Genomic DNA, 27,636 nt, shown 5'->3' on the forward strand with positions numbered 1-27,636 from the left:
CACAGTGGGTAAATCATCACTCTGGGGAATGAGATGTAGCTGCTCATGTGTTTGAGCAAGGCAGCCAAAACCCTTCCAAGCGCAATCAAAAACATTGGCTGTGACATTCCTGCAGCCAAGCCCACTGTCACCTGGAATGAACCACTTGCCAGGAAGTTGAGCACTGACAGTACCTGTACTACGGGGGGTATTGCTGTAGTACTACGGATAGCAGGATTCAGATCTGGCTCCAAATGCTGACACAGCTCAGTAATTGTGGCCCTGTCCAGACGATAGGTGAGTATGATGTGCCGGTCATCCAGTGTATCCAAGTCCACTAGGGGTCTGTGCACGGTGCTTGCCTCCTCCTCTACAGTGGTAGGTATCTAAGTAAACCAAACATGAGATGTGTGTGACTAGAGGAAGTATGGACACATAATATCACAGGACACAGAGCATGTATGTATGTATGTAGAAGACTAGAATTGTCATTGTGTGTACAATCGATACCTATGACGCACATTAATTTGTCCAACTAAGAACCAGAATTAGGAAATGACAACAGCCTGTCCTGTATGCAGTCTCTGGCGGAGTGACCTCACTCCAGCAGCGTTTGGTGTCATGGCGGAAGGCGGTCTGCACTGCCGTGCAACTCCTCATTGGCTAACATAGAGCTCTCAGGCGTACAGGAACCAATGATGATCAACGACGGTGGCGACTGTGTTCACCGCCGCGAACATGACCGTCATTTTCTCTGTACCACTTCACTTGATTCCTGACTCTCTACGGTTCAACATCTCAACTGCATGTGCTGCTGTGTCCTGTGTCTGGAACCTGTGATGGCCCGTGCTACAGGGGAATGGGCCCCAGCCTTCACATCCGAGGAGTTGGAGAAACTTGTGGATGGGGTCCTACCCCTGTATGGGCAGTTGTATGGGCCTCCAGACCAACAGGTGAGTACATCATAGGTACGTTGGATGCGGCATGGCTGCATGAAGATGTATGTGTGTGCTGGGAGTGTGACATTCGGGGAGGGGGTTTGGCGGTATACAATGTGTATGCAGAGGTACGGGTCATGGGTGTGCCTTATGTGTTTTCTATGCAGTATGTAAGCCATTTCTGTTACAGTATGGAGTGTTGAGTTAATGGTGTACTTCTGTCTGTGTCTCCTCTGCAGGTCAGTGCCCATCAGAAGAAAAGGTTGTGGCGTGCCATCGCCAAGGACTTGCGGACCCTGGGGATCCATAGCCAGCGGAGCCCCCACTGCAGGAAATGGTAGGAGAACCTGTGGCGCTAGGCCCAGAAGACCGCGGAGGCCCAGATAAGGACGGCCTCCCAATGAGGGAGGGGTGCCCATCGGAGACTGCCCCCCCCCCAATGGCCCGCTTCTGCCAGTGGCCCATCCAGAGTTGGATGGGCGCTTGAGGGCAGCACAGCAGCCACAAGGGGGTGAGTACAGACTGTGTGGTATTTTGTTTTTGTTTCCTGCCATGGGGTTTGGGTGCAAGGTTCTAGTCAGTGGATGCTTCAATATGCTGGTTTAGCTGTTCTTGTGTGGTCCTGCTTAGCAATGTAGGGAGGTATGTATATTTGGTATTGGTAAGTAGCTAGCATACCATGACAGATATGGCTTAGTGAGTCCCAGTAGGTGTGCAGATGGTAGTGTTTGGGTTCTTTACTGCTGTTGTACCCAGGTAATGGTTTGTCATTGTGGTCCATACTGCACAGTTTTAGTCCCAGTGAATGATTGCGATGTGTATGCCATATGTGCTGTTGTTTGCTGTGATTGACCCTGTGCTCCCTTTCTTTCTCCCTCCTCTCCTTTTCTCATCCTGTCCTTGTGTGCATTAGCATCATCTGGCAAAGGAGCAGGGCCACTAGTGAGTGGGGGAGCTGCAGCACACAGGACCCAGGAGGCAGAGTCGACCGACGCAGAGGGGACCAGTGGGTTGGAGGGTGAGGTAAGCACCATGGGGAGACTGAAGCAACGACATCTGACTCAGATTCCTCCTCCGATGGAGCTCCCTGGTAGTGGCGGACACCTCTGTGACCACCCCAGCTACAAGATCTTCCACCCCCGTACCAGCACCACCCTCCAAGTAGCCCCCCACCCAGTTGCCTGTGCCCGCTCACCCAGGAGGGTGGGTGTCTCTTTCACTCCAGGCACCTCAGGCCCTGCCCCAGTCAGCCCTGCTGCCCTTACGGAGGAGGTTATAGACCTCCTGAGATCCAGCTCTGTAGGGCAGTCAACCATAGTGAATGCCTTCCAGGGGCTGGCATCCCAGATGCAGCAATGCAGTGCCTACCTGGAGGGCATTCATGGTGGCTTGGCTGCCCTACAGAGAATGTTTCAGGTTCTGGCCTCCTCTTTGACAGCAGCCAGTGTCCCTGGTTCTTCCGTCCACCCTCCAACTACCTGTTCCCAGTCCCAAAGGCCTTGCCCCCAAACCATCCCACACACACACACACACACACATCTGACAAGCGTGCACCCAAAACAACAGACAGGACGAGCACAGACAAACACAGGCAGCACACTTCACTCCACAAGCACACACACAGCCAACACAGAGAAGCACATACAACAACAGCCACTGCCTCCACTGTCTCCCCATCACCTCCTTCCCCACAGTCACATCAACACTCACACCTGCACGCACTGCATCATCAGTCCAGATCCTGCCACCTGTCACAACAGCAGACATGCAGAATAGCACCCCATACACCACATGTGCAGTCACCACCACCACCATCACAACCTCATGCAGCACACCCACCTCACTTGCAGACACCACAACATACATACACATGTCCTGTTTGTCCTCTCCCACCCTGTCTGCCCCCTCCAAAAACACATAAACGCTCCCACTCAGACACTCAACGGCCATTCACCTCACACACCCACACTGTCCATGCACCTGCACCCAAGTCCACCACAGCTACTCCTCCTACAACCACTCCCTCTACCTCCATTCCAAAACCTCCTCCCACAACCCGCCCCATTAGACCTAAGAAACTTTTCCTTTCTTGCCTTGACCTCTTTCGTCCCCTCCTCCCCCATCCTGCCCGTAAGAGAAAGATCCCTCTCCCCCCAGCCCAGTACCTCCAGCTCCCAGCCACTCCTGTTCCTCCCCCTGTATCTTCTCCTGCCTCAGACTCCTCTGTGTCCCTGAAGGCGAGTGTCTCCTTTTATATGATGCGTTTCTGCGAGGCTTTGGTAGCGGTGGTCACGCCCTGGAAATCCTGGCGGTCTGCTATGTCATAATATGGTGGGTGGGTTGTTGTCTTCCCCCAGCTTGAAGAAGGCTACCGCTGTGGTCAGAGGACAGACCGCACTGGAGGTTCGGGGAGTACATTGGCTGTCTATGGGAGGGATCAATGCCATGGTAATAATTTGGTGGTCTTCACCATCAGCCTGGCGACGGTACTACCGCCATTGCCGGCGTGGCAGTCAGCTGACCACCAATGTCATAATGAGGGCCTATGTGCCTCAAATCAGGAAAAAGATGAAACCCTACTCTCTACTATCACCCAAGCAGAGGTCACTTACATGCAATCAGCCTCAGAAGATGTTATATATATACAGTCAGCACCAGCAGAGGCAATGTGTCTCAGCTCAAGAAAAACATGATAACCCTACAATCATCCAAGCAGAGGTTATATACATGCAATCAGCCCCAGAAGATGTTATATACATGCAGTTGCCACAAGAAGAGGCAATGTGTCTCAGCTCAGGAAAAATATGAAAGCCCTCTAACCCATGTATGCAGATACTGTATGCATGCGATCAGATCAATAAGGTTTGAAATACATCAGCACCAGCAGAGGCTAGGTGCCTCAGCTGAGGAAAAAGATGAGAACTGTACTGTCGCGTAGGCTCTCATTATTCTAATGAGACTATTGGATTTGAACGGCAGAATCACTTGCAGTGTGGAGGACTGAGTCTGATCCACTACAGGTGACACCTGTTGGCTTACTCCGGGTTTTGCTCTGGCTAACTAGCAGTGCCTCATCTCCACCCAAGAGTAGGGATGATTGGGAAGCCGGGCGCATGACACAATTGACTCCTCAGGGAAATCGTGGTCACTCAGATCGCATCAGTTTCTCTCAGTTACATTAGTCTCACATATACAAGGACAATCACAGGCAGTATATGTTTCAATAAGGTTTTAATGAAGCAACTGTATCTTAGATGATAAATCATGTACTGCAATAACCAGGACGATAACGAATGACAGGGTTAAAATTGTGGCAAGGAGAGTAAAGCATAAAAATAACGCTACCATATTGTCACTAGAGTCATTAGACTAATTCCTACCTCGGCTATATTAGAGCACAGCGTGTGAAGCTCTATTCCTGCCCTTCAGGTTCCCCTGGGAAGACATCATCCCTCATACCCGAGCACAGGCCTGAAGTCTGCATAAGCAGCTGCAGCGAAGTGTTCAGCTATCAGCATACAGTCGTGGTCATCTGGCAGGAATCTCCCTCTAATGTGTATGGGACAGAGAAATGTTTTTATGATAAAACAGCTGATGTTCTGAGTAAATGTCCCTACTTAAGGATGTGTACGTTTCTATGAACACTAGAGACAAAGTGTTACCACGTTTACCAGCAACCTATCTCACTGCAGCCCTGAGAAAAGCATAGAGTGAAAGAAATGTCTTGTTTAAGAACATAGTGCTGGCCTAGGCAAAGAACAGCTAGATGGAGAGAAATAAAACAAGACCGCAAATGTGGCTATTGTTAAAATAATAAATAAAGCTGAATAAAATATATCTAGGTTAAAGTGCACAGCGGCAGGCCTAGTTTGCCAAAATAACGTTTATGAAGCTATAACTAAAATGGCTACACAACAGTACAATCACCCAAGTAGTAGTTATATCCATGCAATCGACCCCAGAAGATGTTATATACATGCAGTCAGCACCAGCAGAAGTAGGGTGACCAACTCACTCCAGCTCATTACGGATATTGTCTCCAGTCCAGAGCTCGCCCTGGAACAGAAGGTATACGATTCCATGAGTGCTCAGCACCAGAGCTCACATGTCTGAAATCAGGCCCTTGTGGAGTCTGACCCTAGTAATGGGACGTCCTCAGTCAGGCTCGTCTGGAGTCCTGTATCTACAGTCCGCGATAAACAATTTTTTGTGCTAAAAAGGTAAACATCACCAAATAAACCAGGTGACTAAAAACCATTTCACAAACCTATTTTTAAGGAAAATGAAGCCGAAGCGTAGAGCACTGTAGCCAGATAAGCTGCAGCCATACATGGCCGGAAAACCGATATTGCAGCTCAAAGGAACCCCAGTTCTCCAGTAGCCCATAATACCCTGTGAGCGGCAATTGACAATTTCTTTTAAAGTGTCAAAACGCTGCTTCGGGTGCCCTTAGAATCCTTACTCAATGCAGATTTACCTGAAAGAGGACTAGAATTGCAGGTAATTACCTATTCTACTTCTTCAGGAGAACTCCATTGATAATCATAGGCATTGAACATCAAGTAGATCTCTGCTAAGAGTGGGGGAGAGAAAAATAAAAACATGATGATCCAGGAAAAAAGGTTCCTCAGAGAGCTACCCTACTTAGGCATCTGCCGTAAAATCCAAGTCAAGACAGGAATGGCATGTCAAACAAGTTTTCGTTAGCGTAACTCTAGCCTTTTTTCAGACATGTTTTCTGTTTACCTGTCTCTGACAATAGGAGCCTCTCTTTCTCATCCTGGTTCCTGAAACAAAGTGTTTCTTAGGTTGGTCAGCCAAAATGATTGCATTCTTCTTAAAGAATTTTTGTTAGTTTGAAGGTTGTCTTTTTATGTCCTCACGATCTCAGTCTTTGGACACCTGTAGTCTTCTTTTTTTTTTAAATCAACCTCTTGTTCCCCATTGCAGACTCATTTGTGTACAGCTATAACGTTGTTCCTTGCCTTTGCCAACCGAGTAAATTGAATTTGCTGCAGGTGAGGGTGCACTTTGGCTTGATGAATCTCTAATTCAGACTATTCATTTTTTGTTTGTAAAAAAAAAAAAAAACCTTCAGACATTAATTGGGGTGTTAGAAGGTTTTCTTTAACAGTCTTGTAAATGTATGTACAGACCTCCGTGTAGCCGCTTTACAAATTTCTACATAAGGGACATTCATCAACAGTGCAGATTTTGAAGCTGTACCTCTAGCAGAGTGAGATTTTGGTCTGCCAGGTTATGTCTTATCAACTTGGTGGTGAGATAATAGAAGGCAAGGCACTATCCATTTAAAGATACGATGTTTTGAAGAAGCCACGACTGACTGTAAGGGACTATAATCAACAATTAAATGTTTAATTTTCCTTACTTCACTGCTCTTGTCTAAATATAATTCAGTATTCTTCTGACATTAAGTATGGAAAGATATGTCAGCCTGAGAGGCCAGATTCCGGGAGAAAGTATGTAATGAAATTGATTAACATGGAAATTAGAAATAACGTTGGAAAGAAATTTCAAGTGCATACAAATAACCACTTTGATCTCATGGAACAACATATATGGTTTATGTGCTCTCTTCTTTAAACATAATGAAATTGGCTTAGAACCAATTCCCACATGTATTTTACTTATAAGTCCCTAGTAAATTGGTACTACATATACCAGGGGCTTGTAAATTAATTGCTACTAATGGGCCTGCAGCGCTCTTTGTGCCACCCACTTAAGTGACCTTTTAAATAGGTCTCAGGTCTGCCATTGCAGCCTGTGTGTGCAGTTTTAAACTGTCATTTTGACTTGGCAAGATAAACCTCTTGCTAGGGCCAAACATGCCTTTTTAATACATATAAATTACCTCTAGGAGAGCGCCTATACAGCCCAGAGGCCAGGGTGCAGTCTAGTTAAAAAGATGATCATTTACTTTTAAGTTTTACATGTCCTGGTAGTGAAAAACTCCTAAATTCATTTTTCACTTCTGTGAGGTCTACTTCTCCCATAGGATTACATTGGGTTCTCCTGTTGGATTTAATAAGTGGTAACTTTCAATTGGGAGCCATTAGAAATGTCATGTTTGGTGATTAAAGAACTGTACTTTAAAATCCTCTTTAAATGGTAAAGTCAGATTTTCAGTAACAATTCAGAAAATGCCACTTTTACAAAGTTGGCATTTTCTTGTCCTACTCATTTGGTGCCTGTAGCCTGTATACTGGGTCATCTGACTAGGTATAACTGGCAGTAGGTCTTTGTGTATTACTCCCAGACAGTGAGACAAAGCGGGAATAGGTGTTGGCAGCATGGGCCATCGTGACTTGATGAGGGGGACTTGCTGTCACCTACCACATTTGCAAATCAGAAAGCCTCTCCATGGGCACACTCATCAACGCTTGACACTAGTCTTTGGTGACCCCAGACAAGCTGGGGCCAGAGCATTGATGCAGGAAATTCCAAGCACCTCTGGAGGTGGAAACCTCTAGAAGCTACTCCTACTTCAAAGCTGCACCCTGGACCCTCAGACCCAACTCTTCAGTACACCTCTGGACCTGTGGAAAACTCAGAAGGAGTGCTGTGCTGCCATGCGAGAAGAAATGCTACTCTGCTGTCCTGCTGCATGAGTGAGAAGAACTGGATCAGAGCCTCAGGTCCAGAAAATACTCCAACCACCTTGAACCTAGCACGTGGACTCTTCTTGTTGTTAGTCTTGCCCCCAAATGGTGCCACCCCAGTCATGGACCCTTGGAAGTGGGCTTGAAGGTACTCTGTCAGCCCAGTTGTGGTCCTACAAGCAGAACCAACGAAGCACGACCACCCTGCAGTTGCATCAGAACTATCACCGTATAATACATCCCCCGATGCCGGACCCTGCATCCCAGGCCGCAGTCTCCTCAAAACCTCTGCTGCACGGCGCATCCTCAATATAGGACTTTTCATTGCAAGCCCCGCATTGTCAAGATCCTTGATGACGATGCTGGACTCTGCATCACGCCCCGTAGTTTCCTCTGAACCATTGCTGCATAACGTGTCCTCAAATCAGGATCTCACAATACTCCTCAAACCAGGATTTAAGGTTCTTTGTTCAGCGTGCTAACTTGGTCCCCTTATCTGACACGCGCGCCATCACAATCGACCTGAACTTGTGACTTTGTCCTGGTCCAGATCGATGAGATAACCACAGTTACCACTGTTTTTACTTTAATCTTTAAAATTGCAAAGCTCCAGTTGTACGAATTGGATTTCTGTTATTTTAGTCTTAAATAATTTACTAAATGTTACTCTATTTTTCGAAATTTGTGTGGGATTTTTCTTATGTTATGTTTTCACTTTCTTACGGTTTGAATTGCTGCATAAATACTTGACACACTGCCTCTATAGTAACCCTGACTGCTCTTGTGCCAAACTACCAGAGGGTTGAGCACAGGCTAACTTGGGGTTGGCTTGTCTTTCACCCTGACAGAAATGGTGGTTGCTGCTTGATTAGGGCTTGACCCCCTCAACCAGTAAACTAATTTCCAACACCCACTAAAAAAATAGCAGCAAGATGTACCTTTAATGCTAAGAACTACAGATCTGACGTGTCCAGAATGAAGTAAGGACGTACCACTCATTCTTGACAGGTTTCATGCAACGAAATAGCAACTCGTTGTGCTAATGGGAACCCAGGTGACGGGATTTGTCTTCTCCCCACAACAAATGCAACATTTCTTCAATTTGAAGGCATAAAAAGCTCTGGTGGGTGGATATTTGCTCGCCTTCAGAACGTTCATACACTTCTGACGAAGATTCAAGTAAGAATTAGTTTAGGAGCCGAGATGCAAAATTTAACCTTGGTTAGTTTGGATGGAGAATCTAAACCCCGAACTTGTGAAAGTGATCCAGTTTGTATGGCACGCTTCTCTGTGGGCACTCCAACAGACGAAGACGTTCAATGAACCAACTTTGCCTGGGTTACTCCAGTGTTTTTAGGATCCTCCTGGGCCTAGAGTATGGCAGCTTGATGATGATTGCTAGTTCCAGGGGAACTGGCGGGAAAGCTCATGAAAACATCGCCAAACAGGCCATTGGCAGGGCTTTTCCCTTCGTCAGTGGTTGGAAGCGTCTGGAGTCTAAGTCTCAGTATATTTTTTGTTGTCTCTGAAGAGGTCTAACTGAGGAAATCCCAGTTGCAGAAGATGTTGTGCAGAGCAGTGTCATTTAGAACCCACTTGTGGTTCCCTTGGAAGATCCTACTGCGTGAACCCACTTCTGCATTCGATACACTTGGGACGTGACCTACAGTAATTTGCATGTTCCCTGCATTTAGTCACTTCTAGATCATCTGTATTCTGGATCAAATCCCTCCTTGTTTACAGATTGGGAAGGGTCTATGGGCCATATGTACGAACACTTTTTCCCATAGACACAGAATGGGTAAAAACCTTTGCTACATCTGGCCCTAAGAGCGGTATATTTGGGGATGGTCACATTACACTCACAACGTCGGATGAAAATGCTATTTCGCAAACAAATGCTAACGGATACCTGGAGGGAACAGGTTTTGTTGGGTAAAAACACAAGCAATTCTGCAAGTGGTGTAATTATTACATTCAGGAATCTAGTAGCCATACAAGTGTAGGTCAGCTATTGCTCTTCCCATCATGGAGGAGAGGTACTGCCCAACTGAAGTCAGTGGGCACCTGGAAACACTTCCATTAGGAAGAAAGATGTAGGTCCTTGTACTGATCCAGAACCTGCATCAATGTGTGATCGTCTGTTTCCGGAGAAGGCGTGGATCCTGTGCAGATGGCCTATTCCTGCCGGATGCCCTGTTCTGACACAGCCACAAAAGATGAGCCATGATACCAAGACTGCTATGAAGAGGGCCACCAGACCCACTACAGGACCAGGTAGCTCTGAGGCTTTCCACTGCCTCGGTAAGCACAACAGTGGTCGTAGTCGTGGGTGGGAGCGGGGTGGCATCTCGTTGTGTCTTTATGATACTCCTGCAGAAGTGGGTGCTTCTCGGTCAACAGGTCCTTTGCCTCTCAGTTCTGTAGTGCAGTGTGGTTCACGGCAGGTCCTCCCCATCACTTGGCAGCAGTGTTTGGTAATGAGCAGGACTCGATCCAGACGTTGCCACCAGGGTCAAAGTACTGGCATTCACTGGTGAACCTTGATGTGCATTCACTGGTGAACCTTGATGTGCATTCACTGGTGAACCTTGATGTGCATTCACTGGTGAACCCTGATGTGCATTCACTGGTGAACCCTGATGTGCATTCACTGGTGAACCTTGATGTGCATTCACTGGTGAACCTTGATGGGCATTCACTGGTGAACCTTGATGGGCATTCACTGGTGAACCTTGATGTGCATTCACTGGTGAACCTTACTGTGCATTCACTGGTGAACCTTGATGTGCATTCACTGGTGAACCCTGATGTGCATTCACTGGTGAACCCTGATGTGCATTCACTGGTGAACCTTGATGTGCATTCACTGGTGAACCTTGATGTGCATTCACTGGTGAACCTTGATGTGCATTCACTGGTGAACCCTGATGTGCATTCACTGGTGAACCCTGATGTGCATTAACTGGTGACCCTTGATGTGCATTCACTGGTGAACCCTGATGTGCATTCACTGGTGAACCTTGATGTGCATTCACTGGTGAACCCTGATGTGCATTCACTGGTGAACCCTGATGTGCATTCACTGGTGAACCCTGATGTGCATTCACTGGTGAACCTTGATGTGCATTCACTGGTGAACCCTGATGTGCATTCACTGGTGAACCCTGATGTGCATTCACTGGTGAACCTTGATGTGCATTCACTGGTGAAACGTGATGTGCATTCACTGGTGAACCTTGATGTGCATTCACTGATGAACCGTGATGTGCATTCACTGATGAACCGTGATGTGCATTCACTGATGAACCGTGATGTGCATTCACTGGTGAACCGTGATGTGCATTCACTGGTGAACCTTGATGTGCATCCACTGGTGAACCTTGATGTGCATCCACTGGTGAACCCTGATGTGCATTCACTGGTGAACCCTGATGTGCAATAACTGGTGAACCCTGATGTGCAATCACTGGTGAACCTTGATGTGCATTCACTGGTGAACCCTGATGTGCATTCACTGGTGAACCCTGATGTGCATTCACTGGTGAACCCTGATGTGCATTCACTGGTGAACCCTGATGTGCACCCAGACTTCAGGCTGTAGACGGTGGAAACCTTGAAATAGAGCAGTGGTTCCCAACCTGTAGTTCGGGGACCCCTGGGGGTCCGGAAAGCTCCCTCAGGGGGTCTGTGACTGCTTAGAAAATTAAATAATATTAACAGAATAGGTCCCCAGCTTTCAGTAATGACTCGCTGGTGGGGTCCCCAGATTACAATAAGGATTTAGTGGGGGTCCCTGGGTTCCAGCAATGATAAAAGTAGGGGTCCACAGATGTCAAAACGTTGGGAACCACTGAAACAGAGCATTCCCGCCAGTCAGACTGGCGGGAACAGTGCTACAAGATAGCACTTTATCTCATAGCACAGAGAGGGCCAACCAGCACCCTCGGAATGCGCGTTCTGAGGGTGCTGGGCAGGGGGGGCGTCCTGTGGCCCCCCTGCACTTGTTCTCAGCCAGCCGTTTCATGGTGGTGAAACCGCCATGAGAAGGCTGAGGGACAACAAGGTTGTAATCAGCAGGGCAGTACTGAGTTCAGTGCCACCCTGGTTGATTGCACCCAAGACCCCTGTCTCCCTGTCAAGATCTAGGATCCTGGGGAGATGGCGGTCGGATGGCAGCCCGACCGCCAAACTTGTAATGTGGCCGTTGGACCGCCACAGCAGTCTGACTGCCACCGCGAGGCTGGCAGTCTTGTGACAGTCAGCCTCGTAATGAGGCCCAAAGTCTTCAATCAGTCTTTTGGACACAGTAAGAGCATCAGCTGGGGGAGAGGGAGAGCCTTCCAGCTATCCAGATAAGGTACAATCCAAAATGACATGCAAACATTAGAGCAATACCGGGCACTTGGATAAAGTCTACTTAGCATTAGACAAAAGGACCCCCAGAAGTATGTTGGGCAGCTTGTGTGCTCTTGGTGCTCTTACCAACATTGGGAGCCTGAGAGACAGTGCACGAGTGACAGTAGAGTTGAGTAGTGAATGGAACATAGGGTGCCATCCAGTGAGTGGTTGCGGCACACATCATCCCATTCCAACTCACTGACGAATTGTTTAATTCAACTAGATTAGTTACCAGCACTCTAGTAACAACCATTTTACCAATTTGTTGTACCACAACCCATCTGGATGTGCTGAGATACCCATACCTTGTCCATCCTTTCTTTTTGGGGGCCTGATCCAATAAGGGTGGAAGATCCTGAAAGCTGGGCTTGAGGGTTTCAGCCGTTTGAGAAACATACAGGATGATATTTTTGCAGAATTCTTAACAACACTGTCAGCAAAATAATTTCCACTAGATACTTATGTAGGTTGGTGGACAGTCTAGTTAAAAACCTCTCCTCCTTTAGGACTTGAAGTGCATTCAACACCCTTTTCTTAGATAAGCTCTGTTCTTAATAGGAGTAACTGAAGGAGAAACCCCATCTGCAACCACAAAAGACACTACATTGTGGGCAACACCAAATGCATATTTTGAATCAGTCAGAATTGTGACATTCTCCTGGGTTGCTGGAATACAGTCACAGATAAGATCCATTTGTTCAGCAATCTGGGCTGAATGAAGTTGCAGTAAACAGGGCTCCCACCTATTTCATGTTCATGTAAAGTGCACACAGGTTATCCTGCAACTGGCTTACCTTCATCATTTCTGAATAAAGAACTAACAGCATCCTATGCAATGTCACAAGTGGGCAGGAGATCAATGTGGGGTATGTGAGATGGACTAATGGAGGTAAAGAAGAAACTTTGATGCAAACAAACAAAAACTCATGTGCCAGTAATCTTGACATTGAGTCAAGTGTTGCATTCCAGTTTGTGAGCAGCGGTCACCCACAACATCTACCGTGAGTGGTGATCCCAAGACCATATTTTCAGACGAAGACAGAAGACAATGCATTGTTTAGGTTTGTTGTGCTTCCTTTGACCAGGGCAAATAAGGTTCACAGGGATTTGTTTTTCTTTTCTAGATCCTAAAATGTATTAGAAGTACTAACTTGCCATTCCCAAAAGATTATGCATTTAAGATGCAGTAACTGGATGGGGTAACTTACTGATGGCTTAGAGATTGTCAGACATGTGTCTCTCTCATGAGAAGATGTTGAGAGCATACTTTACGGTTATACATGTGTGTACCCTGCAGTCTGTAATAACATGGGAATTTCTTTTAACACCTGCTGTACATTAACACTCATTTTAAATCACCTGCCATCCTGTTATCCTGTTTTGCAGTCACGGCTCGCGGCTCTCTGAAGGGGCGGGTGCTGCACGCAAGGGGGAGGCGTTTATTGAAAAAAAAAAAGAAAAACGTACCTCCATTGCGGCCCTGCCGCTCCTCCGTCCTTTGCAACTCCAGGCTGCAGGCACAGGCTCCCAGCCTGCCCTGCGGCCATTCCTAACGGAGGAGCCACCCCTGCTGCTTTGTGCACTGCAGATTTTGCCTGACTGCCTCGACAAGGGTAGCCTCCTTCTGAAGTTGGCATAACTAAGCAAGAAACTGCAGATTTAGTGAAGTCAGCCCTTTTCCGTAGCTTGTAACTTTTCTCAGGGTCCTCTAACATTCTTCCCACAAGAAGGACCAGGCGCATACGTGTTAGCATCCATTGAATGTTCTATTTTGATCATTTGTCTTGTTCTGTGCTTAGTATATTAAGAAAAAGTGTATATATTTAGCAAGAAATATGCAGATTATTAACAATAACATGCTCCAATTTATCAAATGGTGGAGCTCTGGTCCACTGAATGTTTTTGATACTTGCTGGCCCTTTTTCTGTTACATGCACATTAGACTGCTTTCCCCGCACTAGCAAACACTGGATGGCTAGGATTGCAACATTTCTCTGAAAGCTTTGAGTAAACACTTGTTTGTATTCTTAAATGAGCAGATAGATGGTATCACAATGAGATTCGTCAACACACGCCATCAACAAATCATCAGAGTAGCCCAACAGATGAAAATTAAAATGTCTAAGGGCCTGATTTAGATCTTGGCAGATGACATACTCTGTCACAAATGTGACGGATCTCCATAGGATATAATGGGATCGTAATATGGTGGACGGGATACCTATCACGTTTGTGACGGAGTAGTCCCCTCCGCGAAGATATAATCAGGTCCTAAATCTTTTTTAAGTGCTTGCTACACATGCATGTTATCCTGATTATGTTTTTTTCTTATTCTCTTTGTTCTTTCTCTAACATTAAGAAAATGACAATAAAGAATAACAGTGGGAAAAAAAGAGAAGAAACTACTTGTAAACTTAAGTGACGGCTCAGAAAATGTCATCTGAGAATGCCTTTACAGACTCACCCTTTACCCACACACGCGCAGAACCATGCGGGTCAGATTCCCTCCTTCCCCATCCTCAAACCTCCCAACACCTCCGTCTTCTTGTCTACCCTGCCCTCCTCTGCGCCGCCCTCTGGCAGGTTACTGCAAACATTACATTTGCAAAAAAATCAATTTTGAGGCATTGTATTTCTTTCTTTCTTGAATAACTACAGACAAATTCTCATTTTGCCAACCTGTGCACATTGGTCTCTACTGTTTTTGTACTTTGAGTAACAACCTTTGAAAGGAGTCTACCCTCACTGCCTCTCGTGATGCTTCAGCACCATGCACAGTACCCAGGTGTCACCCAAATGTGTCTTTCAATCAATCCAGGAAATCAGTGGGAGCCTCACCCTCATTTTGCCCACAATTGTTAACATTTATTGTTCATTCCAGTTTGTTGTGGCCAATCGGTCTTATTAATCAACCAGTCCTGACTTCTCCAGGCATAATAAAATGCGACAATTGATTAACATCAGCTTAATTAGGATTATAATACTCAAAAACAGTGTGCAGTTCTTCCCTAAGCTTCTCAGTGTTTTCTCAGATTTTGGGGAACTGCCTAGTAATATTCATAAAGTCAGTAAGAGGCCTGGGGACATGTGTGATGAGGCTACCTCCATCTCCAAGAGAAGGATACAGGCTCAAGGGTGGAAGGGCATCTGGTTAGCTTAGAGAAAGAGCATTAGAATCATCATGTTCATCACCACTAGGGACGCGGTTCCCCTACTGAATCATTGCCCAGATTTTGGGTCTTTGACCGCCCCTGGTCAGCAGTTGGCTACAGACTGTCCTGGGTAATACGCAGACAATGGACCCAACTGCCTGGGTGGACTTATCGGAATGGTGAGGCACTGATTAGGCTCTCAAGCCCATGCCAAGGGTGGTGTTTTCTCAAGTCCGCCACTTGCATAGTCCCTGTGCTACTCACGCTACTCACCACCGCTTCCCACGCTGCCACTCGCTGTGCTTCCTTGTGCCCGCAGATGACCGCCCGGCCCGCCCACCACTTGGCACAGCCCTGTCACTGGGCGCTACCAGTGGGGCACTCCAGCCCCTTTAGCTGGAAGAATGGACCTTAAAAGGTCTAAAACGTCTTTGTCCGTCTTCCAGGATGTTGCTCGTGATTTGAGGTGACAGGTATGGGGGGTGGTTCAGTGGGGCACAAGCTCAAATTTTCCCCCCATCTTTTGCATCATGATTGGTATCTAAGTTTTTCTTTGGTACCTTCAAGAGCCCTGACTTGAGATTGCTGCAGGTGTGTCATGGCTTCCACATACCATTTCAGAAGCTCAACCACTGTTCTGGGGCAGTTTTATTCTTAGGGCCCTTAGACCCTCTCTTAAGATGATTTAGGTGCTCAACAACAAAAGTGCCTTCCTTGGGGCAACCCTGGTTTGTATCATCCTCAGTGCACTTAACCCTGCTGCATTAAGTGTCTTAACTTAACTCTGCTTCTGCCGCACTAGGTGCATGTGTTATGGGTGGTAGACCCGCTTCTCGAACTTTATTTATTTTGATTCTCTGGTGCCCATTATCGGCTACTGAGGCCTCAGTCTCCCCAAGTAAAAGATGTTGCGCAGTCAGAAGTCTTTCACTGCAGCTCACCCCCATGGAGGGGGTGGAGAAAAATGTCCAAGTTAAGCGGAAGGAATGGGCCTGACCGCTTTCCCTGCTGACTCAATCTAAGAGGAAGTAGGAAAGTGCACTCATGCTTGTTCAGTGCCCTCACAGCCCACTGAGTCTCACCAAAGGTCTTCCTTCCCATTACTAGTTCACCAGGGTCTTCAGCAGGGACTTCGGCAACATGCATCACTCCTCAGCCTCCTGCTGAGTTTCTGTGGATTATCATCCATTCCTTTATCTCATAGTTCCCTTATTCCCCCTTTTACTGCCAAACACTTTTCTTCAGAGAATCCCCTACGCAAATGATTTACATTCAAAATTCAAAGTAACAAAAAAAGTACCCAGAGGTTAATCAATCAAAACAAAAACAGACTCATATTTCAAAATGGAGCTGAATTAGAGTATCTGACCTGATGTACAAGCTGAGCACTGGGCCATCCTTTACCCAAGACCACCTCACGGAAAAGCCTTTGTCCTACCTTGGCGACTGGTGCTGTCGGGTGGCGGTCTGGTCCCCGCTGTCGGCCGCCACTGCAGGTCACCACTCCTAGTCAAGTTGTGGTGATTCCCACCCAACACACCAAGACAACAGGGAAAATGCTGTCTTACATTTCGGTTGAGCATGCTAATTACAAAAAAAAAAACTATAAATAGGGCTCCCAGTTTTATGGTATTTATTTTTTTAACATTTCCATCTGTATGTATCCATATTTATTTTTTGGGACATTTCCACACTTATGTAACTGAAACATGAACTCATAGCTCAATGCCTCTCACATTTTAGCAAATTCATCAGTCAAATATAGCAGAACAATACACCCACAGGTAAATATTAGCAATTTCCTACTAGTATATTTTAACAAATGACTGTATTTAAAGGTATCTTAATCCGTTTTTTTAAACTCCCCCTGCTGTCTAACTAGCCTGTTAGGGTGTTGCATATGTTCTTCCAGACTGGTGCACTAATACACGGTGAATGTAAATGTATCTGCTCATATGTTTTCTTGGAATTCACAAGACAGAATGGAAAGTCATTAATTGGAGGCACAATTTTCAGTATTTTTCCAATTTTATAAATGAATATAGAAAGGAAACACGTTCTTTTCTGTCTGCATTTATCTATAAAAAAAACAGTATAAATGGACAGCCGGGAGCCTTAATAATAATCAGTGAATTACTGCACATTGGCAATGGAGTTAAGCTGCCCGAAGAAAGACAGGAGCCAGAGATCCACTCTGACGCACATATGGTTTCCATTATTGCTCACATGAGTAAACTCTCACCAAAAAAATAAGCAAGTGCCTGGCTGAGCAGCTAATCAATCAATCAGGAATTTGTAAAGTGCACTAGTCACCCGTGAGGGTCTCAAGGCGCTGAGGAGGGGGAGAAGGAGGGGGGGATAGGTGCTGCTTCTGCTCGAACAGCCAGGTCTTGAGAAGTTTCCTGAAGGTAAGGAGGTCTTTGGTCTGACGCAGGTGGGTGGGAGAGTGTGCCATGTTTGGTGGCGAGAATTAATAAATTTGCTTCATGAGTAAGAAAAATGTAGAGTGTCCGCTGAGCAAGCTGGCCTGCAAAGTTCACATCTTGGGTACCTAGTCTCGGAGACGGGCACAGCCACTAGAGTAAAGCATTGCATTTTAAATTTCAACACTTCTTTACGAGCCTTTTCGGCTGCTTTTAGGGTGTCCATGGATCCATGGGGAGGCTTGGAGGTGGCAAATGGGGCTACCTCCAAGGTCTGGACCTAGAGTGGAGCTGATGGTTCCTTCATGGAACATGCTGTTTGTCCTGGGGGTCCTTCAAGTCACATCTGTTGAACCCTTTCAGAGGGTGGATTGGAAATATTTGACACAGAAGGTCCCATCCTTTGTGGGTATCTCCTCATCACCCTCCTCCAGTAGTTTGGGTGAGTTGGAAGCTCTCCGCAGACTGACCTTGTAGATTCTTCTGCTTCCAGTGGAACTGCCAGAGGTGTGGGTGACCCCTTCCAGTAGCCACAGTGCTGGCCGGTGCTTAAAACTAACTGGGCAAAGGGTGACATCTACCATGAGCCCCTGAACAGACAGAAAAAGCCACGACAGAAAAAGCCTTCCGGAATGAAAATGACCTAGTCTGAGAAGATCTAGGAAGCACAAGACTGAAGGACGGAAGGACTGGGTGGAGACTAAGGAGAGAGGAAGTTCAAGAATCTGCTGGGAAAATAGGGACAAGAAACAGGCGTGTGATGAAAGCAATGAAAAATACTTAAGAAGCTTTGTGGTGCATAGCCTTCCAAAGGTTTCAGGAAGGAAGCTCCCCCATAACCCTTCCTGTCGGCCATCTTGGATTGGGTAGGTAAAAGGAGAAGGTGCTTCCCACATTCCCTTCGGATGGTGCGGATCCACCTGGGCTACGTGTCAATTCTTTGAAACTGTGCTCGGGGTCTTTGGACTGGACATTCGGGGCAGTAAATCTTCCACTTCCACCATAGCGGATGGTAACATTTGTCTTTGATGTGCTTGTCCTGAAAGTCCTCTTGATTTCTCCTTCCATCTGCAGTTCAGGCCTAAATGGGATTGGAGTCGGGTGGACTGAAGGTGATGGAGTTTCCCCTCTGGAGATATGCAGGGCAGCTATCAGTGTCTCTCTTGACACTTTTGTCACTTATAACCGGCTTCAGGCAGGCTCTACGTCTTGTGTTTGATAAAGGGAGAGAAGAAAAGAGAGAAGTGTTATAGATAGATAGATAGGCAGACAGATACACAGATACACAGATAGATAGACCCAACCTTTAGGGATGGAGTGGTTTGAGTAGTTTTCTCCAAAAACCTATTACCTCGTCTGAAGTCTGGGTTTGGCTGTGTTTGCTCCAGGCCTCACATTTTTCATAAAGTGCTTTCACATCTGTTAAGTAGTCATTCTCATGAATACATTTAAAAAGAGTTAGTAAAGAAATAAGTAATTATTTTATGAATCAGCTGTTTCCTCGTAGTCAAATACCTCAATAAAATATATACAATACTGTATGTGCGTGATTACATATGGAGGAGAAGCTTACACATAGCCACAGATGTCAGGGAGCAAAGTTCACTCGTATGTGCATTAAAATGTGGGCGAATCTATTTACACGGCTAGATATTTGACCGCTGTGCCATATTTTTACTCTGAAATACTTTTGCTTGACGATTAGTGAACTGATGCATGCAGGGAGCGGAAGTGACGTAAGCACGGGTGGCAGTTGTGCCATCTTCTACTGTTTCCTCTGGTTTCATGTTCTACCTGACAACATGAGACGGGCAGCCCAGCTGCAGACCCAGGAAAGAACGTACCCCCCACCCCCACATCACCACCACCAGCTCCCAGCTGTGCCCGCTGTGTGGATAAACTTGGACCACGAGGTCGGTGTTTGTAACTGAGACCTGACATACCCTGTGTCATACCCTGGCTGCCATTAGGATGTCATTATCACACCGTGACTGAAACTGATTAGCGTGGCAACTTTATTTAACGCAAAAAAACAGCGCTTCAGCGCCTCGTCGGGGCTAGTGGGCGCTACAAAACTGCAATTCCAATGCAGTTCGGGACAGTATTAAGGCTGATGCCATCGTATTTCAGGGACATTTGGAAATATTTGGTAATCCAGGTAACCTGGTGTGAGAATATCGATCTCAAATATATTGTGAGACGAAGAGATGGTCACGTGACGTCCTGGGGTTCCAGGGGCACGTGCTGCTGCCTGGTGATGTGCGCGAGGGAAACGATTTTAAATATTGGAAGGGAGAGGCTTGGATGGAGAGCGGAGGAGGGTAAATAGACACGGGAAGAACGGTAGGTAGAAAAGAGAGGCGGAGAGGTGACAAAAAGAATCCAAGAAAGAACACAAGGGAAGTGAGTCAAATATAGCGACGAGGGAGAAAGGAGAGAGAGTGTGAGACAGAAAGAGAAGAAGGAGCGAGATAGAAAAAGTTAAATACAATAGAGTAGAGTGAAATGAAAAGGGGACGAGAAAGAGAAACGTAAAAAAAGAAAACGAGTGCGAGAAAAAAAAGACAAATATACAGAGCAGAATAGAGGGGAAGAAGGAGAGAAATGAAGAAAGTAAAATACAGAGGGTAGAGGAGGGAGTAGGTTACAAAAACGGAGAGGGAAGGAAGAGATGCAAAAGACAGAACGAAGGATAAATAAAAGGGAGGGGGTAAGAGCGACCGATGAAGAATATGAGGCGGCGATTTAAAGTTAGAGAGAGAGACAGGAGCGAATGAGAAAGGGTGCGAGAGGGAGGGAGGAGGGATAATCAACCTCAATGAATTGGCCATAGCGCCTAAAACATACCGAGAGGGGGAAATACACACCTCCCGCGCACTGGACGTCTCGGGGGATCCTCGCCCCTCTGCCCCCCAGGCTCAGGGTCGTTGTCCGGAGATGGGTCGCTCTCCAGACCCCAGAAACCGCCCCCACAGCCCCATTATCAGCTCTTCATGGCGCCCCCTCCGGCTGTGCTGGGACAAAGGGGGCTGGATGACCCCTCTGCCGCCCCCGGGGGGGGCACCACTTACCCTGATAGCGGTCACTTACTGGGTAAATATCTGTTTCCACGCGAAGGGAGGGGGCTCACCTAGATTTCCAGAAACGAGGGTTTAATGGCAGATAAGCCCCGCAGCCTGTCCATTTCCTGTCCAGAGGGACATCATGCCCCACTTTTACCCTAAGCTGTAGCGCATGTAACTGGGACTGATGCCCAGGAACCTCGTTCTGGTATTTTGGGTCACATTTTTATTTTTACTCATTCAACCTTCCCTTTTTTACGTCCACATCCTGCCCTCATTTGTTTTTGTTACGAAAACGTAACCTCCTCTAAGAATGTGTAAACACAGTGTAATTCGACCACGTTGGCGCTACATAAAGCCGTAAGATTTTAAATAGATAGATGGATCTAGTAGTATAGATAGATAGATAGATAGATAGATAGATAGATAGATAGATAGATAGATAGATAGATAGATAGATAGATAGATAGATAGTCAGTCTCCACACCTACTGACTAGAGGGCTTCCTGACCCATGCTCTAAGGGACAGACCAGATCCCTACCATACTGAAGCCTTAAAAGAGCCCCAAGCTTAGGGTGACCAGACCGCCACATCACGGGAACCCCACGTATTCATTGCTGGGCTTTGTTTTTTCATGACAGTATGAGGTGGGTTGGTGCAATTGGCTCAATTAGAATGAACCAAGGCTACATCTCCCAGAATGCACCGACATGTTGAAGCAAAAGGCAAAACTGGAAATGTTGTGTTGCGCTGACACGGGTCATATGGTCCCCTTAGCCAGTCTTACTGTGCATTAGGAGGTGAAACAGGTGCTTCAATTAAGTTGCATGTGCACTGTTGCCCCTACACCAGAAAATCATCTTTTATACAATAAATATATATACTCACAGCATCTGACCATCTCACCAAAACAGCTTCAACTGATTTTTTTCTTAGTTATCATGATTTTTTTTTATTTTTTTTATTCTTGCGTTATTGGATTGTTCCCACAACGTGGAAAAGGCTGGTTGGTGCAAGACATGAACATCCTGTTGAACCCAACAGGTGAAAGGTCAGCCTCGTGACCTCAGCACCTGCGTGTTCTTCTAAGGAGGGCATGTTATGTGCCCTCACTATAATGTTTTGAAGAACAAGGGCGGGACATGGGGCTCTCAGTATCCTACCACATGTGGGTGGAGTTTTTATTCACATCTGTCCAAACACGAGAAACTAAGCAGTCCCACGTGACCCCGTCGGCCATTATTGGCTAGTAGCCAACAGCATTCTGGGACTTGTAGTTTCCGCATAACAACCCCATGTTGCTGGACAGGAAACCAGGCTGGTGGATGTCACCCCTGACTTTGGGGCACCTTAGTTGACCAACGAATACGAACTGCGGGAATTTAAACGTCTCCACTTCACCTCTCCGTCACCGCCATGTGCCAGTTTGTAAGGCATCACACATAACTAGTTATTCGAAAAAAGGTAGCAACAAACGGTGATATTAAAAGGTGTTTTATACAACGCTTTGTACAGTAATGTGTTTTTCCTAAGCGCTTTACTTAATGGGGTGTTACAATATCGATTTTTTTTAGTGCCCAGTACATCGACTTTGGGAGGATGAAGAGCTCAATTTAATCAAACCCGCGGACCAAGCAAAAGATGAGCCACCCGCCTTGAATGCGAACATATGTTTTATTGCAAACGAGCGTCGTAAAATGTGACTGTCAAAAATGATTCTTCAAGGAAGGACAGTGACCTGGAGGGAGGGGTTATAATTACCGCCCCCCCCTTTCTTCACTCCATCAGTCATACCTGTCAACCCACCCCCCCTCGCCAGCCTCCCTCCGCGCTGCAGTGTGACATTTCGCGAGGGTTGTCGCCATCACCAGATAACACAGCGCCCATTTGTTCGGGATTTAGGGGTGACAGCTGCCGGCTCCGGGGGCCAGCGGTTACTGGATTTCACAAGCCACGGATCAGATAATGAACCCGGCTCTTTCTGTCTGTTTGTGGAGGGCGCGTCCGGGGTTATGTGGTCCTCCATGCCACATAATTCTAGGAGCCCAGGTAACGGCAAACCTCTGTAAAGTGGTTTGAAGCCCACCATAATGACGACGAAAGTCGTTTTTCACAGGGAAGCGTGACATATTCCCATGTTGCATTGTGGGATACGGTGTTTTATACCACTGATCGTATGCAAATAGAACATTCAATGCATTACATGTGGTATGTGGGGTTGCAGGAGGCATTATTTTAATATTATACTTCGCTGGCTTCAATTATATTGATACATCAAAACTGTCTGGCAACATACTCTTTCTATTGAGATAGTGCCTAGATGTCTGCGTTTTAGCTGGGTTTGCAGGCAGTGTATACCAATTCCATGTCACGAGGACTCTGCTGTTCTGGCTTTCCTTTTACAGCTCATTGCATGCAGGTGTGGCGCTCTAATGGCTTTAAATGAACTACAAGTCCCAGAATGCATTGTCGTGAAATAATAAAAGCAGATGCCAGGAAACAAAAGTTTCTCTGGCGCTGAACCGTACAGTGTCCTCGATAATTGTAAAGCAATTCATAAATTTCTAGACAGACCTCTCCGTTTCTACAAGCCTTAACTCCGAACCCCTCCCCCAGGTTTCTTGCTTCCGAGGAGGCTTTTTTTCCAGGCACCCCCACAGTGAGACTGACTCCTGATAAGAGACCGAACCCTTTCTACTCATAAAAAGGTTTTACTAATTCCAGCACAAACAAGATGGCGGCCCCCTGTGGGGCACCCCTTCATGTTTTAGCACCCCCTTCCCAATCCCTGGGTAAATCCCCCAGATCCCGGATTTGTGGTGTAATCCGCTGCCCGCACCCTTTGTTTGCCCCCTTGTTAGTGTTGTTCTACCCCGACACAAACAGTGTGTTTTGTTTCCCTTGGTGTTTGTCCTGTCCACAGAGAGGCCGGGAGCATCTGTCTCCATCCCTGGCTGAGCTGCCCCACCCCCCGCCTCCACACCTCCTCCTCCAATCAAGGCGCTTGATGCCCAGCGTTTAACCTGGCCATCATGGGGCGCTTTCCACATCCAAAGGCGTTGTTTATCCAACAAGCCCCCACCCCTTCGTGCCACCAATCTATGATTCCAGTTGTGGGGTCATCGGCATGACAAAGCCCTGGGGGCACAGCAGCATCAGGGGGCTTCCTTCAACATATCCCAACATCCTTAGCACGGGTGACCCAACCTTCAGAGAGAAGCAGGACCAGTGGAGGCCGAGGCCTGGTGCGCATGGCTGGGAAGAGGTCACAGCAACCTGGACGCCTGAGAGGCCAAGCATAGAAGGGTCCCATCAACATCTACTGGCAGCAGAGGCCTAGCTTTAGAAGCCAGCAGCAAGGGCTTAGCGTCAGCGTTATCAAGCCACCCCACGACCCAGAAGGGGCTTAGCACCCTGCGCCAAGCGGTGCCCATACAGCCTGGGGCAAGCTGTAGCAGAGGGTTAGCGCCATGAAGTCGGCAGCGCGGGGTCTGCCAGAGACGTAACGCCCTGGACCAATCAGTAACCTAGCATCCTGGAGCAAATGGCAGCAGATGTCTAGCGCTATGAAGCCAACAGAGGCGTAGCACCCTGGAGAAAGCAGCATCATCGGACTGAGACACCTTGTACTAATCATAACTTTAGCCTAGGCCCTTGGAGAACCCCCGGGGCCCGGTAGAGACCTAGCACCCTGGACCCAGCAGCTCTCGGGCATCATGGGGCCAGTAGCAGCCCAGGGACGGGACTCTGGCGTGCCCGAGGGGCCCTATCCCGGACACCCCCTGCCCCCCGTGTGCAATGGAGTGGATCAAGCCCCCCCGGAGGCCCTGGATTCCGAGAAGGAGGGCCTAGGGAGAGGGGGCTCCGGGGCAGAAGGGGACACGGCCCGGGGGGAGCCAGGCCCGAAGGAGAAGGCCAAGCGGAAGAAGAACTACCGGCGCCACGCCAAGCCCCCCTACTCCTACCTGGCCATGATCGCGCTGGTGATCCAGAGCTCCCCGGAGAAGAGGCTGACGCTCTCACAGGTAAGGGGGCCCTTTGTTAGCGCACTTATGCCTTGTTTGCGACGAGACTCACTGCATAGGACCCCCTGAACCTCCTAATCCTGGGTCACACATGCTGCATTCAGCAGCTCTCGCCCCCCTGGGGGACACTCACCAGCGCGCAGCTCTCCTTCCCGAGTCAGTATCCCAGGGTCCACCTTAACCCATGTGGACTGTACCCCAGAATCCTGCTGGACAGGGAAAGCCAAGTGCTGGTGACCTTGGGCGCTGTGTCCATCTCTTCCCAGGATGCAATGTGATCAGAAAGAATCGGGCTCCTACACCCCCTCAAACCAATCCCTATTTGGCACCCAGATTCCACTATAGTGTCTTAACTCGTTCATAGCGCTACTGATGAACAATACCTCACACTATCTTTTGAGACCCTCTCTGTGTTGCCTTTTTGGGAACATGCCGGAGCCCCTATGGATGGAGGGGTTAGTTCACACAGAGCCTCTGCTCCTGGCAGGCCCCGGGGTGATTGCTTCTTCCCCTTGAACCTGAACCCCTTCCTCCAAGGGCCGCGCTCCTCCTTTCATCAGGCCTCGTGAAGAGGCGGAGCGGTCATGAACCCCGGGGAGGTCTGGGTCGACCACTTAGGGTAAACCGGTGGCCGGCCGGCTGTAGGAGAGTGCGCCCGGTGCAGCTGCACCTGGCGTCTACTTTGGTAGGCGGCGCAGTGTTTAAAAATAACTTGTGGCTATGGGTCTAAACGCACGTGAACTTAACCCGTCCGTGCCTCTCGCACTGTTCACGCAACAATAAAGATGTCAAGGTAACTGGTGATTAATGTTACTGCTGGTGAGAGACCGGAGTGTTGTCTAGTGGCAGTTTTGACTCGCTATAGTGGCACAGAGGGTTAATGTGCCTGCTGCAAAGACCGTGCCCCGTGCAGCTAACAGAACTGAGTGCGAGGGAGCTATGAGTAGCGCTTAAACGCATGAAATGTATGCCGGAGAGGGGCTATGGAGAGATTAAAGGCCCTGCTGGAGGGTGGGAGCGAGGGAGTCTATGGAGGAGGCCCTGAGGCGCTGCCACTTAAGACTGTAGCGCCACTAGCTCTAAGGCCGGCCCCGCTTGAGCTAGAATTAAATTTCGCAAGCCATTTTTTTTTTTAAAGTATCGATTGTGCACCCAGTGGCGCTGGAAGGGGTGGGGGCGAGGTAAGTGTTGCAGCAGCACCCCCTGATATTAAGGAAAAATGTGACGTAAACCCGCCTTTTCACGTGTTTGTTCAAAGGCCTCAATAAATACGAAAGCGCTTTTTCTCACATTCTACAGCCGGGGTGATGTTTGGCTTCTGGATCTGGGATTGTGTGCCTAATTACAAAATGTGTGAATTTTGTAGCCTGGACGGAATGAGACCCTGGCTTGGGCGCAATAGGAAGTGGAATTGGACACTGCGTCTATTAGAACAGGCAGAAACCTTAGGCTTTCTGGGACCTGTAGTTCTGTGCTTTTCTTGCCATGAGCATGGATCCCTATCGTGCCACCCTTGCCAGGTGTCTAGGTGTGGTTGGGTAAAGGCCAGGCTGGAGGCGTCCCATGGCACGGCATCGCTTGGCAGTGCCTGTTAACGGCCACCAGCCTGCACGTGTGTACCCATCTACTTACATGCATTCCTCTTCCTATTTATCCCTAATTAACTAACTTGAATTCTGGATGCCCCAGGTCGTTTGAAATGTGAATGTGTGTTTTTGTTCCAACTAGTTGTACGTGTGGGGGTTTCAGGGTCTAGCGCTCAAAATATGAAACTATGTTTTAGAGCACCGTTTTCTGCATAAAAAAAATCAATATATTTTGGGTGATAGGCTAGGGGGCTGCTTCGGTGCCCTATGAAGATTTCTTTGTGCAGACCTTGGAAAAGTCCACGGAACGGTTTCTGGAACCATCCCTCCCCTCACATGCCACACTCCTGTCTCCAGTGCCCCTAGAGCCGGCCCCAGCCCTCCCCTCACATGCCATAGTCATGTCTTCAGCGACCCCCATCCCCCGGCTGCTGATGGCCGGGCCGTGATTTGATGATTGCCTAGAATCGGGGGTGGGGTGGAGTGCCGACTGGTCATTGGGCAAGGCAAATGGCTTTAGTGACTATTACTGACGTGTGTGTGTGTGTGTGTGTGTGTATATATGTGTGTGGAGATATATATATATATATATATATACACCCCCCCCCCCCCTCATCTCGATGTTTGACCCACAATAATATCTTGCTCGTCGAATAAAGCACCCAAACACCGGGGTATTTAGCGCTACATATAATGAGCTATTAACAACTGTTCTCCCACTTGCAGACTCTGGGCGGATGAAATGCAGATCTGATCGCACATTAACATTTGCAGCAGGTGCTTTAACTGCTCGCCGATAAACCATCCTCACACACTTAGGATCCCTCCGACAGAGCCACCCACAACTTGGCCCACTATTTTCTTTTTATTTTAAATTTAAGGTTATAAAAAAGTACATTTCAATATACACAAAAGGGCTTTTTGAAAACCAAGTGGCTTGACCGGGCCAACAGTGGGAGAAGTGAGGAGCAGGTACGGGGAGCAACAGAAAGTGGGGAGCAATAGACGAGCTAGAACAGGTGAGAGGGAGTAAAAATAAAAAAATAAAAAACAAGCATTGCCATCTCCGCATTGGGACAGAGAAGGGACAGGTGTGTGTGTTTATAAATGTTGTGAGAAGCAACATAGGGACGTGGTTTGGGGGGGGCACACTAAAACAGGCCAGGGCCATCGTCGGGAGGCCACTGCAGCTTGTTACTGCCGATGATACGACCAACACAACTACTAACCATCACAGTCCTAAAAGTCTGACAAATCCGATTATTCCTGGCCACCCAAAGTGATGACAATGGTTTGGGCTGCAGGTATTAGTGATATGTAATGAATGTCAAACTATTGCACGCATGTGCTTGTCTCAGAATTATACCTAGGGCACCACCATGTGGCGGACTGTTGTCAGTGCTGGTGTAGACAATTAAGTGGTGGTGGCCAGCACTGGAAATCACTGGC

General features: G+C 47.6%; 1 protein-coding gene across 1 annotated transcript in view; it reads left to right on the forward strand.

Moving 5' to 3' along the window:
• Positions 1 to 23,524: 23,524 nt before the first annotated feature.
• LOC138282931 (forkhead box protein H1-like) overlaps positions 23,525 to 27,636 on the forward strand; it is a 28,809-nt gene continuing 24,697 nt past the window's right edge. Inside the window, exon 1 of the mRNA XM_069220990.1 lies at positions 23,525 to 24,601. Coding sequence (XP_069077091.1) covers positions 24,293 to 24,601 — 309 coding nt within the window. The 5' untranslated portion in view covers positions 23,525 to 24,292. The remainder of the gene's footprint in view (positions 24,602 to 27,636) is intronic.

The sequence above is a fragment of the Pleurodeles waltl genome, chromosome 2_2 (assembly GCF_031143425.1).
Source record: "Pleurodeles waltl isolate 20211129_DDA chromosome 2_2, aPleWal1.hap1.20221129, whole genome shotgun sequence".
Lineage (NCBI taxonomy): Eukaryota > Metazoa > Chordata > Amphibia > Caudata > Salamandridae > Pleurodeles > Pleurodeles waltl.